The 15,055-nt window shown below is 37.3% G+C and overlaps 1 protein-coding gene across 1 annotated transcript in view; it reads left to right on the forward strand.

The window, feature by feature from the left end:
* Positions 1-15,055, forward strand: part of DGKH (diacylglycerol kinase eta) — a 157,823-nt gene that overhangs the window by 118,578 nt on the left and 24,190 nt on the right. The window contains exons 9-17 of the mRNA XM_065678187.1: positions 1,119-1,221; positions 2,433-2,595; positions 4,858-4,966; positions 5,270-5,409; positions 6,969-7,053; positions 7,266-7,351; positions 8,700-8,799; positions 10,008-10,284; positions 10,724-10,852. Of these exons, the coding sequence (XP_065534259.1) occupies positions 1,119-1,221; positions 2,433-2,595; positions 4,858-4,966; positions 5,270-5,409; positions 6,969-7,053; positions 7,266-7,351; positions 8,700-8,799; positions 10,008-10,284; positions 10,724-10,852 (1,192 nt within the window). The remainder of the gene's footprint in view (positions 1-1,118; positions 1,222-2,432; positions 2,596-4,857; positions 4,967-5,269; positions 5,410-6,968; positions 7,054-7,265; positions 7,352-8,699; positions 8,800-10,007; positions 10,285-10,723; positions 10,853-15,055) is intronic.

Below are 15,055 nucleotides of genomic sequence, written 5' to 3' on the forward strand. Positions count from 1 at the left end.
TTGCCAGCTTTATTGCTTTATTTTTATTTTCTCACTTCATAAGCTGCTTTTGGATTAACTAGGAGCAGGCCGCTTGTGCAAACTCAGGTTTCCTAATGTTCCCAATTTCTTGTGACTGTCCTACTTGTCTCAGTTGTTTTTTAATACTACCACAGACGCAGCTTTTCTTTAATAGGTGTTGGTATCTAATGTGTTTTCTCTGCCTTGTCCTAACTGATAACTGAAGGTTCAGATGCCTGTTCTATATGCCTGCTAATCTTATGTTACTTTCTTGTCTCTTACTGTAGATATTGCTGTAATAGTATTTCAGTAATATAGTTAATATTTATTGATATTAAGGTAGTAATATTTTATTACTGCATGATCTTGAAGTTTTCTTCTTCAGGACATTCTGTAGGTTGCTGATTGAAATTCTATAACATGCTATTGCTGTTTCCCCACACCACGGTTTTCTTTTAGTTTTTTTAAGTTGTCTATAAAGATGGGTTTCATATGCTAGGGTACAAAAGTGGAAAATTAGCAGCTTTTTTATTGTTGAAGCTCTTGGCATATATTTGTCTGAGGCTTTGCTTGTAGGCACTTGGAAATGATTGGCATCTCCAGAGAGGATTTGAAATTTAGGTGAAGTGCAGCCTATCTTTCCGATAACCGTGGAAGAGAGTTCTATAATGCACAGTTTATGGGACCCACCTTTGATGGGTTGGTCTGGCTTGGTGGGTTTGCTAGCTTTATTGAACATAGGTCTTCCGGAAGAACCAGGTGGACCAGTACATACCTTTACATACGTGCAGTGTGCCTGCTGCCCCCAGCATAGATGCTGGCTGCTGGCAACTTGGCCCTCCCTAGCTCATGGATGGAGGTAGATGACTCCCTTGAAAGGATGATTCATGTCTACTATAGGATTAGCTGACGGTGATGTACTCCAAACTTGTATTTCGTGGAACAAGTAACAAGCCTTTGTGGATGAACACTGTCATGGCTTTTTTTCCAGTTTTCTCCTCTTTCCTCTACACCTAAACATTACATATTAGCCCATTTTTTTTAAATAGATGTTACAGAATTTCTACTTTCACCCTGCAATTCCACTGTAGGGCAGTAATTTTTTGTTTCTTTTGTAGGTTCACACTGCATGTAAAGATCTGTATCCTCGTAAATGTCCACTTGGTCAATGTAAGGTATCGATCATACCACCAACAGCGCTAAACAGTATAGACTCTGATGGTACGTAGTATTGCAGTGTGTTGAGTGGTAGCTCTGGACTTGCGGAGACTGCACTTAAAGGCAGGGAGTGGATTTCATAAGGAGTATCATGAAATCTCAACAGCTTTAATTTTACGGTTTGTGTTGATGGCAAGTGTAGACCAAAAACTTTATCAAAATTCAATGAATTTTACTGTATGAAGTTAGCAAAAGTGATTGTTTATGCTGTATATATTCACTCTGTTTACTTGCTATGTGGTGTCTTAAACCATAACATCATGCTCCTATTTATTATTTATTTTAGGAATATTGTTCCATATGTGAAATTATTTTTATTGGCATTTAAATAAATTAATCAAACCTTATTTTGAATTGCACATTATGGTAATGTGGATTTAAATTAACATCCTTTAGTGCCCTTCTTTTTATTTGTAGCTTTAGTTATTTTTTTAGTAATTGAAAACAATACTGTTACTTTAACTTTGCCTGAATCAAATGTCAAAGCCTGTATCTGCAATGTCTGATTTTGAAATATTGCTGAGAAACCACTGCTTCCATGGACTGGTTATGTTAGGGGCAACAGTGTCTGTTAGTATGACTTATTAAGGATATTATAGAAATCCTGCAGTAATTAGTTAAGACCTGCATTGACTTTACTAAGCTTTGAATCACAGCTGAAAGCCTGTTGTTCAGTGATTCTGTTATAATTAATAGTATAACTTCAGCCTGGAATAAAAAGTTCTCATGCAAAGTCTCACCTGGAGCAACTGAGTAGAGTAACTTTTAAAATCTGTGAGTACTGTTAGAATGCTCATAGAGATGTGGATGATCCAGACCAACCCAGTAAGGTTAAAGAAGAATCAGATTCAAAACCAAACACTTATGACTGAAATATATATTTAATTGTGTGATAATCTGTGAAGGTGAGATTTGGGAAGTATTCTAAAAGGTTAATAAACTTTTCCACTGTGGAAAACCAATAAAGCTATTGTCTTCAGGATTTTACTAAATTTAGGCACTGAAAATACCGGAAAGAAAAAAATCTTTTTGGTAAATCTTTAACAATTATGTTTTCCTTGCAGGGATAATATTCAGTTTAGAGTTTACATTATGCATGATAAAATGTACTCCTTTTGTCCTTCATCCCTTTCTTCCTCTTTCCCATGATTTCTTTTTATGTTGTTCATATTAGAAAGCTTTATTTATATCATTCTTTCTAACTATGTTCACAGGTTTCTGGAAAGCCACATGCCCGCCATCCTGTGCCAGTCCTCTTTTAGTTTTTGTTAACTCAAAGAGTGGAGACAATCAGGGAGTAAAGTTTCTTCGGCGATTCAAACAGTCGTTAAATCCAGCTCAGGTGTTCGATTTAATGAATGGAGGACCTCACTTAGGGTAATGACCTTGGAAATCTGGAGCAATCCTTTCTGCAAGGGAATTTAGTGCAAAGTATAGTGTTGTGTTGTCCCTGCATTGCTAAAATTCAAAACCAAAACCTATCAGCCCAAATGTTTAGTGGCTTTTTGGCTGGCTTTGACTTCTATTAACTGGTAAGACTCAAAACCATTACAAATGTTGAGATGCTTTCCTGAATCTGAATTCCTGAATCAGTTGCCCAGCTGCTTTTTTTTACATATCGTATGCATAATTCAGATATTCCTGTGAATTTGTTGTGAATAGATATGGAATAAAACTGTTGTCTAAATGTACTCTGTATTTTTTTTAAATCCTGAACACAAAGGCCAGTGGGGGAGCCCTCAGTGGGTGATGGACAGGTACAGTAAAAATTCTGTCATCTGAAAACTACAGTCAAAATACAGTTTAGGCAACATATGCAAATGGTCAAGAAAATTAGCATCTCACAGAATTTGGAGCAAGAACACAGTTAAAACCATCAGGCATTCCACAAAACCTAAGGGTTGATTGCTGGGGAGATAGGGGTGAAATTTACATAGTGGTGGCCACAACCCAAGCATCTTTGCACATTCATAAAGATTAAATTAATGCACGTTTTTCTGCTACCTAACTTAATTCCACTCAGATGTAGCATTGTGATTGAATGGCCTAATAATATCAGTTACAGGAAATAGAAACACTACCTTTTGTACTCTTAAAGATGCAGAATTGTGTTTGCGTGCTAAAAGTGTAGATGAAACATGCACAAAAATTCAGTTCAACAGTGGGCAAATAATACAAATATAATGGAACACAGCTGTAGAGTTTTGTACTCAATACTGTGTTATGGACAGGTTATATTAACTCTTTAAATTGTAATTAAAGAGTTACAACTGATAATCTGAATTTAATCTGAATACCTTTTAGTTAACATTTTGTACATGTATTTAAATTGACAGTAAAAAGTTTATCTAAATTGGAGAGACAATTTATGAGAGAGGACAGTCTGAAAAGTATGTCTGTCTGTTTGCAAGTTCTCTTGCTTCATATAGTTGTACCTAAGAGCAGCAGCATGGTTCAGGATGCTCACTTTGGTTTTTTAACCTAGGATTATAGCTCAGCTTGGTTGCTTTTAAGTATTTTCCTGGTTTCCAAAGAGAGATCCGTAACAGTTTTTCTATCAAGTTATGCTGATGTATTCTTTTTTCCTAGATGATCCAAAAGGCAGAGTTGCATTGTTTGAGCCAGTGTATGTCTAAGTGTTTTCTCCCTTTTCTCAGGGTAGGAGAAATTGTTTTGACATCAACATTTTTTTCCTTGAATATCTGCATCTTTTGTTCTGAATAGGCATCTGCCTATCATATAGAACTGACACTTATTTTCTTAGAAAAAAATGTAAATGCTTCAAATATTTGTGATCTTAATATGTTGCTTTATAGAAATAGTTCGGAGATTATACATATTCTGGAAAATAACATGCGTTAAGAATAAACACCTTTGGTTTTATTATTTTAAGAGCCTATACTTTATGATTCTTTTGTTTTGTTGGTGTTTCCTTAAGTTTATATCGTCATTTTTACTTATGGGCTGTTTCTTCACATCTCATTCCCCTTTCCTCTGTGTCTCACCTTTCCTCTTGTTCTGTCTCTCTTGTCCTTTTCTGTACTGCCCAAATGTTGCATCCTGGAGGTGCTGCGAGTGAGAGAACAGGAGGAAGTGAAAGCAGGATATGGCTTTAAGGATCTAATATTAAATACTTGTCTTATTTGTCTTATGTTGCTGTGATCACCTTAAGTGTAATTGCCTCCGACAGTCCTTGCGTTTAGTTAGTCTTGTGTTGGCAAAGCCCACCTGTATTGTGGAGCACATCCTGTCATTGTGTCTTTACGTCTTCTGAAAATTCCCCATTGGTGCCTTGTGCTTCTGGCTGAAGTGAGAAGCACGGAGAAGTTGCATTTTCACAGCTTAGATTTTTTAAAAAACATTAATAAAAATATGAATATAACATTAATAAAATCCTGAAAACAATATCAAGGGATTTTTTTTAAGTAAAACTTGGCATGTTATTTATCAGAAATGTCAGTATAAGTGGAATATACAGCGATAGTTGGGATGCAAATAGGTTTATTTAAGTAGATGATTGTATCCACATACCCCAGAGCAGCAAAAAGACCACATTTTCATGTAACAGTTGCTAATGAATGTGACTGCTCTCTCAATAATGGATGTTACTGGCTCTAAGAAGCTGTATTTTCTTTGCAGTTTGCGGTTATTTCAGAAGTTTGACAACTTCAGGATTCTTGTGTGTGGCGGTGATGGAAGTGTGGGTTGGGTCTTGTCAGAGATTGATAAGCTCAGCTTGCACAAACAGGCAAGTGTGCATGATTACTTTCCTTGACTATACTGGCCAGCTTTAATTTTGTATGGTTACTTTTCCTTGACTTGGTTCTTTGTCATATCTGTATATGGTCCAAACTCAGTTGCTACTGTTAAATGAAAATATTCACTGGTGTAAACTGGGCAAGTTGTGTTGGGATTGTACTATTGAATTTACAAGCTTTAGACATCAGCCACGTAATTAATATTTGTTGCTTGAAGTAACAAGCACTTGTGAGTGTTTGTACTTTTTCTTTCTAGTTTTCATGAGTAGATTTGCTCCTGTGTTGTGTTTCAGTGTCAGTTAGGAGTGCTACCCCTTGGTACTGGAAATGACCTTGCTCGTGTCCTTGGTTGGGGAGGATCCTGTGATGATGATACACAACTTCCTCAGATTTTGGAAAAACTAGAACGAGCCAGCACAAAAATGTTAGACAGGTAAACTTGAATGTGCATATACCTGATTTAACATGGGATTCAAATTGTATTTGTTTGGGTGTCTGATGGCCTAAATCTATCTTAGAGACTTAGTCTTCAGTGGTTTGGGTTTTTAGGGTGCAGATCATAATCATTACGGAAGATGAAATAGTGGGGATAGCTCTTCAATGTAATTTTTAAACTGAAGAGTCAGAGGGAGGAGTGGTGAGTGAAAGTAGGAAGCGTGTTGTCCAAAGATGAACAAAAGATGACAGTTTATTGCATAACTGGTGAAGCTGCATAACTGCCTGTTAGAAGAAGTTGTAAGCATTAAGAAATTGTATTGATTCAAAACCGTTTGGGGCAGTTTTATGACTCCCATGCATGTTATTAAGTACCATTAAAAGTAACATCTTTATTTAGGAGAGACCACTGAGCTCTCTTTCCTTGGATACGGGGGGAAGTCAGACCATGTGCTTTCACCCTTCATATAATTTTCTGAGGCATCACCTGTGGACAAGATGCTACCTGCATCTTTGGCTTGATCTACTACTAAAATTTCTGGGTTTTTAGTCAAATCCAAGAGGTCTTTCCATTCCTTTTGTGTGGTTTCCATCCATTAAGCAAAAGAGCAATCCCCATTTAAGAAAAGTCAGAGAGGATGATGGTCATGTTGTTCCGATGAATGTTTAACACTGTTTATGAGAAGAGTATTTCTTACTCTATTCCCTTCTCTTCAGAGTGTTTCTGTGCTTGCTCTAATTGCAAACACGTGAATGTCATTAGAGGCGATTTCATTTTAGGGCTTTTAATATGAAATAGAGAAACAAGTCCTTTTTCGCAGATTGTTTGATGGTTTTACATTGAAGTAGGTAGAGAACTGCTTGTTACTGATCCTTAGAAATAATTGTTGGCCTGGGCATTCTGAAAGACTAATAAATTAAATCATGTTTGCCTTTGTCTGTACTGAAAAAAAAGCTCAGTTTCCTTTTCTGCTCAAATTTCAGTAGACTTGCTCCCAAGGCCATCTTCAGTGATCACTTGTTCTTTTCAGCACACTTTTATGGATGTTGCCATTAGCAGTTTCATACTATCTATGCTGTAAAGTACTGTCCTTTACCAGGGGAAAATATATGCATGTGTCAATGGAGATAGTGCACCATTTGCTTTGTTCTCATGTCTGCCTCCCCTAGTTGAGATGAAAAGCTAATGTAACCTCAGAGCTTTCTCTTTAGAAACATGTCTATTTTCCTTTGACTTCAGTAGTTAATTTACACAAATTCTTTTATATTACGAATGTTTTATCATAAAATTTGTTGCTTGCATTGAATATCCGCTGATTTGCTCACAAATAAGGCTCATCATGAAATCACTAACAAATAATGTGAGCAATAAAACTAATTGTTGCCTTTAATCTCAATTATTTTGTCCATATACAATTAGCTTACAATTAAAAATTAAGCTGCTTTTTTTTTTTTTTAACAGATATTCTGTGGTGTGACAATGAATTTTCTTTTTGTTGTGTTGGAGAAAGGATAAAGCTAACAATCTGGAAACTTAAAAGCTGTTGTTTTTTTCAGGTGGAGTATAATGTCATATGAACTGAAATTACCAGCAAAGCCTTCTATACTTCCAGTGACTGCAGAAGAGTCAGAGGAGTGCCAGGTGGACTTTTACTTTTGGTTTCTTGCTTTGAATATTAAAAAACCTGGTACATAAAATACAGTATGCAGATAAAATCTGCATTGCTAGCTGCATGTCCTTGTAATAGATCTGAAATGGAAATCCTGCTGGGTTTGGAGACGTTTAAGCTTACTGTTTTGTGTTAAACCGTGGAAACGTGGGGAAGTTGATGTCTTTTTCCTCTCTGTTTTCAGATATCGGCTTATGAGGACTCAGTTGCTGCTCATCTTGCAAAAATTCTCAATTCTGATCAGCACTCTGTTGTCATATCATCTGCCAAGTGAGTTGATCCGTTTTATGTACCATGTGTGGAATAAATCCCCTGTGTAACATCATCACTATAATAATCTTCTGTCTAAGCCTGATTTTCTTATGTCTGGCCCAACTGGCTTGCCTTAATCTATCTTGATTTATACCTTTTAGAGTGGATGTTCTATTTCTGCAGAATTTTTATATGGCACAATTGTAATGGATAGCTTTGTACTAAACACATCAACATTTAAAAAATCACAAAATACAAAGTGATTTTAAATCACTCCACATTGCATGCAGCTTATATATGAAACTTACTGTTACTAATGCAAATATTTGATCGCTTCACATTACATTTCTTGTGTTTTGCTTTATACATAGCTTTATCTATATCTTTAAGAGGACAACAACTTCAACATGAAGTAGAACTTCAGGCTAGGTAGCTTTGTCATAGCTGTGTCAATTTAATCAATGGTGATCCCAGACAAAAAGGTTCTTTTCCCCAAATTGAAACACTTAAAAATGAAAAATATTTACTTGGCACATTATGGATATCATCTGAGATCAGAAGTATTCTCTCTATACCTTCACTGTGCAGAAAAAGAAATAATCTTATATTTTGCAATATGCTAAAGAACAGTGATAGAATCTTAAAAAATACATCTGAATGTCATTACATCACTTTTTTGCTAAAAGCAAGTTAAGAACATTTTGTTTTTAAAGTATACATTGCACGTGTTGAAAATGAAACTGCAGGATACTAGTGTAACTCCAGATTCTAAATTAGGTCTGTATCTATCTGGTTAAACTTATTTAATTTCTGTCAAATAAATTTCAACAAAATGAACAGTACTAAGCAGTTATCCACACCGTGTTGGTAAGTTTGCTGTCTGTCTGCAGTGTAGGTAATAACCATTGCAGCCACTGTAGTTTGCATAGAACTCCATTGAAGTCAGTAGGTTTTCTCCTTGGTTTCTAGGCTTCAACTTTGTATGGGAGTTTGCAAGACTGTGTTTGAAGTTATCAAAGTGAATGGAAGTTTGCTAATTCCTCTGGTATGGAAGGTGTGCAAGCAAGGGAATGGATAGAATTAGTCATGTTGCTTTCAGTTCTTAGAAATAAGAGACTGAGATACAATGTATGCAAAGCCTTAAATAAAAGGTAGGAAGAGTTTTTGTTTTAGAGCTTATCATTTGAATTTTGCAAGCCATGGAAACATGTATCATCAGCTTTGCAAGTACGATCACAGAGTTCAGTTTCCAACAAGAATGATTTACAGCAGTGTGCATGTAAGTAAATCGCCAAAAGAATGTAATATTCAAAATATACCTATTTTATTTCATTTGATTTCTCTCCTCTCCTTTTTTTATCTGAAGAATATTATGTGAAACCGTAAAGGACTTTGTTGCCAAAATAGGGAAGACTTATGAAAAACCAGTGGAAAATGCAGAGGAAGCTGATGCCATGGCCATTAAAGTAAGACTGTGACTATGTTCTGGTTTAAAGTTGTGGGGTTTCGATGTTTATAGCTCTTAGGTGTTTAATTTTCAAATTGCTCCAGGATTTCATTTCAACCAATGACTTGACAATCTTCTTTTCTTCTTGCATAGAACAGTTATTTCTAAGGCAGCTTTAAACTCTGAGATCTCTATAAATGCTGTTTATACTTTTTCCCTCATAAAGGATAAAGTTCATGGCAACGTACATAGAGACAAAAGGAAATATTTTGCATTAGGAGAAAACAATGGGATAATGAAGAGAGAGTATGCTGGGAGAATGTAGGGAAGAGAGACAACAAAATAATGGTTTAAGCTGCAAATTGTAGAGATTGTGTTGTGAAAGCATTGGAAACAAAACCTAAAAACAACAAAAGGATTTGGTATGAGGCACAAAATTTACATGAGCTGAAAAGGATGAGAAGAAAACAAAATCACTACCAGTCTGAGAGTCAGGAAACATACTTGCTAAATGGCAATTTGGGGTTCACATTTCTATTCAGTGCACATTTTAGAAACTCAGCTTTTCTTTTTTACTGTTCCAAGGCTAGACAGTGTTGGTTTCCTTTCGCTTAAACACAAAAAATCACCTCGTCTCCAGTGTACCTGGAAAGAGCAACTGCTTAGTGATGGGTGTTTGAGGTGTTTGGTGTTTGGTTCTGGCTTGAGTCTCTTTGCTCTGTGACAACTTACTTGCTTAAATGTACAGCTCTGTTGCAAAAACAACCTCATGCATCTCAGTGTTAACAGCTGGGCATGTACCCCTAGATTATCTCTCCAAATTGGGGTACTGGGCACCCATAATTTCGTATAATACATAGTATAGGCAGATCTGTGATGGTTCTCTGTGCTGCAGGGCCACTGGGAGAGGAGTAAGAACTAATCTGTACCCTAGTTATGTGTCAGGCTGAGTTTAGCATGGTGTGTTATTTTAATCTGAGTGTAGGGGTTTTTGGTTGTAATTGCTCTAATCTGGTTGGGTACTACAGGGTATGTCTGGAAAAAAACCCAAGTAGACCACTCATAATCTGATATTCCAATGTGTTGAACCTAAATTTGGATTCTACATAATTACGTAGACACTTAAGACACCTGCAGCTTTAAATATAATCCCTTCTGTATCTCCTGAAAATGTTCACGTTTGCTGTTTTTTTCTCTGTGTGTGTATTCTTTTGCACTTTGTCTTAGTGCTCTGAGTTAAATGAGAAGCTAGACCTGTTGCTCCAGGCTCTTCACACAGAAGCCCAGGCTGCTCCCCTTCTCCCAGGCATCACTCCCCCCATTGTGGAAGAAGAAGCAGAGGAATTTTCAAGTGAAGAATCCTTGTCTGAAAGTAAAGAGCAATTAGCAGAGTGTGTCTCAAAGTCTTCCACCCAGAAACTCTTCAAACCAAGGGAACAGTTAATGCTCCGGGCAAACAGCTTGAAGAAGGCTGTGAGGCAGATCATTGAACAAGCAGAAAAAGGTGCACATCAATGACATCCTTACTGATAGAATAATATTGTTTCTATTTTTTTTTTAATAGCATAAATTTTCATTCTTAAAGTTTGATTTCTACATTGTTCCATAGCTGAAAGTGTGTGCTTATTTCAAGCTGCAAGGAAAAGAAATGCATCTTGTTTGGATGTTGATGACTGCATATATGAATACATATGTATGTGCATGTGTGCAGATATAAAAGTGTGCTTCTTTTGTAACTATTATCCTCCACAAAATGAAAATTTCTGGCAGCAAATCTTAATGGGCAAAGGATTGCTAAACTCTTTTTCATTGAATTGGCAATATAAATCTTTCCTTAGTCTTTTTAAACTTGAAGCTACAGAAAAAAAGAAGCTGATTTTCTGTGTATGCAATTTTTCTTCTAAAATCTTGAAACTTCCTGTCTTTGTTTTTTTAATAAGCAGTTGTGGATGAGCAGAATGCTCATAGTGAAGAACAAGTGAACCAGTCACCGGCAGAATATAGCAAAGAATTGGATGAATCCAAAGAAGAGGAAAAGGAGGAAGATACAAAGGACCTTGAGTCCCTATCAGGTGAGTAAATGAGGAATAAAATAATTTAAAATTACACAGTCTTTTTATGTTGCATTATGGAGCACAGTTGGCTCCATAAGTAAAAATACTAGCATCCTATTTCACTGCAAACTAGTCACAGATTTGGATAGATTTGGATAAATAAAAGTTAAGGGAAAAAAGCAGGAGATGAGCAGTCTTTTAGAGTGTATTTACAAAACTGAGAAGATATTTATTGGAGAGAGAAGTGTCTGCATTTAATCCACCTTTCTACATGGATGTGAGCAGGGACTAGAGCCTAGGTAACGGTGGCATGTGTCAGTTTTAGGCATTTGGGGGACATATTATAGGAATTCCTGTTAGTCATTTCTGTTGAGGGGTTTCAAATTGTGTGAAACAGACATATTTATTCATTGCACTGACAACAAAACCTTGATGTCTCAGCTGGGAACTTTCCTTGAGACAGTTACTGGAACAGAGAGAATGAATGCTTGAGTCTTCTATATGAAGTGGAATAGTCTAAAGCGGAAAAGAATGTAACAGAAACTGGAGCGTGGAAGTCTCTTGAGAAACGTCAGGGCTAAGGTTACCCCTGGTGTTTGTCTAATCCAGAACAGAAACTGAAACCAAAGTTTTTGATAGCCTAGAGTTCCTTCCTATGAAAAATTCCTTACATTATTGTCGCAAATACAGGTCATTAGTCCAGCTAGTTACCCATGGCTACTGGATGCTGTATAGCAAACCACTGTACCAAGCTACTATTGCTTTTCAAGGTGTAAAGCCTCCTAGCTGCTCTTTCCTTGGTCGGATGGACTATCACCTGCTGCTGTCTAACTGCTCCTGCTTTTCTGCAGGAGCATCATTCTGTCTCACTGTGGGTCTCTGCAGGTTACTCTCCAAAGAAAAGGAAGAGGCCGTGGGTAGCCCATGGTGGGTTTTAAAATCATAGAATCACAGAATAGTTTGGGTTGGAAGGGACCTCCAAAGGTCATCCAGTCCAACCCCCCTGTGATGAGCAGGGACATCTTCAACTAGATCAGGTTGCCCAGAAGCACATCCAGCCTGGCCTTAATGTCTCCAGGGATGGCGCATCCACGTTGTATTATTTGTGGTATTCTGCAAAGCAATCAGAATACTGAATGGTCTGTGTTTAAAACAAATTGCTTGGAAGGTAGCCTTTTTGTAAAGTCATAGCCCATTTTGTCATTAAACTTTTCCTTTTGGCTATTCAGTGTTTGTTACTGTGTGTAAAATGACATTTAGAGAATAGTCATCTCCTGAAATAGCATAGTACTGATTCCCACATTCAAATGACAGGATAAAATCTCTCCTTCATATGTCCTTTATGAAGTCTGCCAGTGAGTGGCTGCAGTAGAAAAAGGAAGGATGATTTTGTACTGGGACCCTCACTTACCTCCTCTATTTCTTGGTTTCTTGGCACCAAGTCAGTCTAGCCAGAGGTCATGTTTGGACATTTTCCATCACAAATGTCAGTACTGCATTGTGTGTTGACTGGTAGTTGATGTGCCAGGGTTGTTCAGTAGTCTCAACTGCATTGTAATTTTAAGAAAGCTGCTTCTTACTATAGGTGGAAATTTCAGTCTTTGTCCTATTATCAAAGTGGACAGAGAGGTCTCGAGATGATCTGTGAGTCATGGAGAAACAATGGTAGCTGGTGGATAGCAAAACCCATCCTCTAGATATATGGTGAGCAACTTCCTGTGGCAAACGGAGGTAAAATGTTTGGGATTTGTATCTCCTCCTGTTACCCTAACCCACACCAACATCCTAAAAAGGTGGTGTCCTCATGAGGCTCTGCTCTGAAGCTGGTGCCTGTGTTGATAGCTCCTAACTTAGAAATACAGCGTTAGCCTCTTGGGGCTTCTGTTGGTTCAGAATCTCACATTTCCTGTTCTCCAGGAAGGGATGTCAAACTTTCTTCAGTGATTGCCTCTTCACTGTCCCTCTCCTTTTCCCTTGCTTATAGGAATTAATGCTTGTTGGTTGTCCATTTTGAACAGTAGCTCCTAAAGGTTTCTGGCCCTACAGATGACCTGATCCTATTGCCATAAATGTATAACAAAACAAAATACACACGTATGTGTATCCATATGTAAAAATGTATATAAACCCCTTGTTTCTTGGTGATACAATTTGTGCATTTATTGAGGATACATATATCTGATATGTGTGAAATAGAGTGCATGTTCACGCTGTCAGTGGATGATAAGTGTTTAGGGACAAAGCATGAAACATGAATTCAATTATCTGCAATGAAACGCCAATTTTACACATTAGGGCTCTTGTTTTTATCAGAGCATGAACAGCAAAAGTTTGTCATTATTGCAGTTATCCCCATGAGTCTCATCTGTCAAATAAAGAGCAGCTGTTCTGTTGATTTTCCTATTTAATGTAGCTGCCTTGTTCCCAAATACAGGGAGAACAGACTGTGTGAACCACGCTGTGAATTTTTCAGTAGCATGATGAAAAATGAATGTTAATTTTATTCTGAATATTATATTGTATCCTCCTAGGGTCTTCCTGGTCATTTGATGAAGATAATATTTTTCCATATGTTAATTACCTTCACCTAAATATTTAATAACTCTTGTTAGATATCACTTGCACTTTTTACTTGTTTTCATTTTTTAACGTTAATACAGTGTTGTGCGCAGATACAAACCCTTGTGTTGTGTTGTTATTGTGCAGGACTGTAGCATTTTTTGATAACTGCTACAGCTGTTATGTTTAATTCAGGAGGAGCTGTTAGTCCACTTGGCCAGACTTTTCAAATAAAACGGTCCAAAGAAATTTCACCTTCTTATCCCTGTCCTGTGTCTAAGAATTTCCATTTGACTTTAGTAAGTCATCCGGAAAGGTGTGTAATCTTGCTACTACGATACAGGAGCAGGAAGAATTTGCCATTTCATTGACTGTTCTGTGCTAGATTGTCATCACTTCAAAAAAACATAAATGCCTGAATCCTGGCCTGAATTGATTTGAGCACAATTTCTAAACCCTGGTTCTTATTATTACTTTTGTCTCTAGATTTCCCACTCTGCATTTTCTTGCCATTAATGTCTTCATACAGTACACCCACATTACTCTTCATGATTGATGTGATCTGTCCCCCTTCTGCCACAAAAAAAGGGCATACTTTATCCTTACCACCACAGTCCTGCTGGTGTTTTTCTTCTGTTCTCTTGGTGCTAGTCCTAATTGTTCTATTTTTGCTGAATTAGTTTTCAGGTTTTGAGAGGAATATATCAAATCACTTCGAAATAATTTCATTATTTGTTCTGAGCTTCTTCAGATGCTCAAGATTGAAGCTGAAGCAGTTTTAACATGTGAAATAACATGGAGCAGAGATAGCCAGGAAATGTCTGTCTATGATCACCTGGTGTGCAAAAGCTTTCTACATGCACATGAAAATCCCGTAGCAAAACATTTGGTAATCCCCAGACTTTCTTCCCTGGGGCACCAATTTCTGGCTACATCTGATGGGGCTGAATTTCACAAAGATCAACTTCCCCAGGCTACAGCAGGCTTGAGCATATTCTCTCAGTCAGCATGAAACAAATCCTTGCAGGGAGGTGAATTACAGCACCTGAAGTCAGCTCTCTGAAAAGCCTATCATCCTTCATCACCTCCGGAGGCAGGCCCACGGATAACTGGCCTCAGCAAGCTACCAGTTACTCTTCGTGAACATCCCTTTCCCCTTCCTTTTTCCTGAGCCTTTGTCACCAGCGGTTACATCAGCTGCCAAACCTTGCTATCTGTCACAAGGTTATATTGATCCATCTCCTGGAGAATTTTAACAAAGTTATTTGAATTATGTTGGGAATTGCTCAGGTTTGGGTTTTGTTTGGTTGTTTTGTTGGGGGTTTTTTGTAAGAAAAAGAAATAACGGGAATTTGATGTCCCCTGTCATCTCTGTACCTGCAAAAGACAAGTATGTCTTAACATGGCTTTTCCCCTTCACTTGCACTTTTCAGCTTGGCTGTAGATAAAGATGTCAGAAGTTTGATGTTTTCAGAAACCTGATTCAGGCAGGGGCCCATTTTAGCTGCTTGAAGCACATAGTATGGTTGTTGATCATGCATTTCCATGGCCTGTGGGTTAGAATAGCTACCTGTATTAAAATTGTTATAAGTAATAACGTACTGTATCATTTAGGTATATATAAGTAAATGGAGATTGAACTTAAGTTTAAATCTGTATTAC

The sequence above is a fragment of the Lathamus discolor genome, chromosome 4 (assembly GCF_037157495.1).
Source record: "Lathamus discolor isolate bLatDis1 chromosome 4, bLatDis1.hap1, whole genome shotgun sequence".
Lineage (NCBI taxonomy): Eukaryota > Metazoa > Chordata > Aves > Psittaciformes > Psittacidae > Lathamus > Lathamus discolor.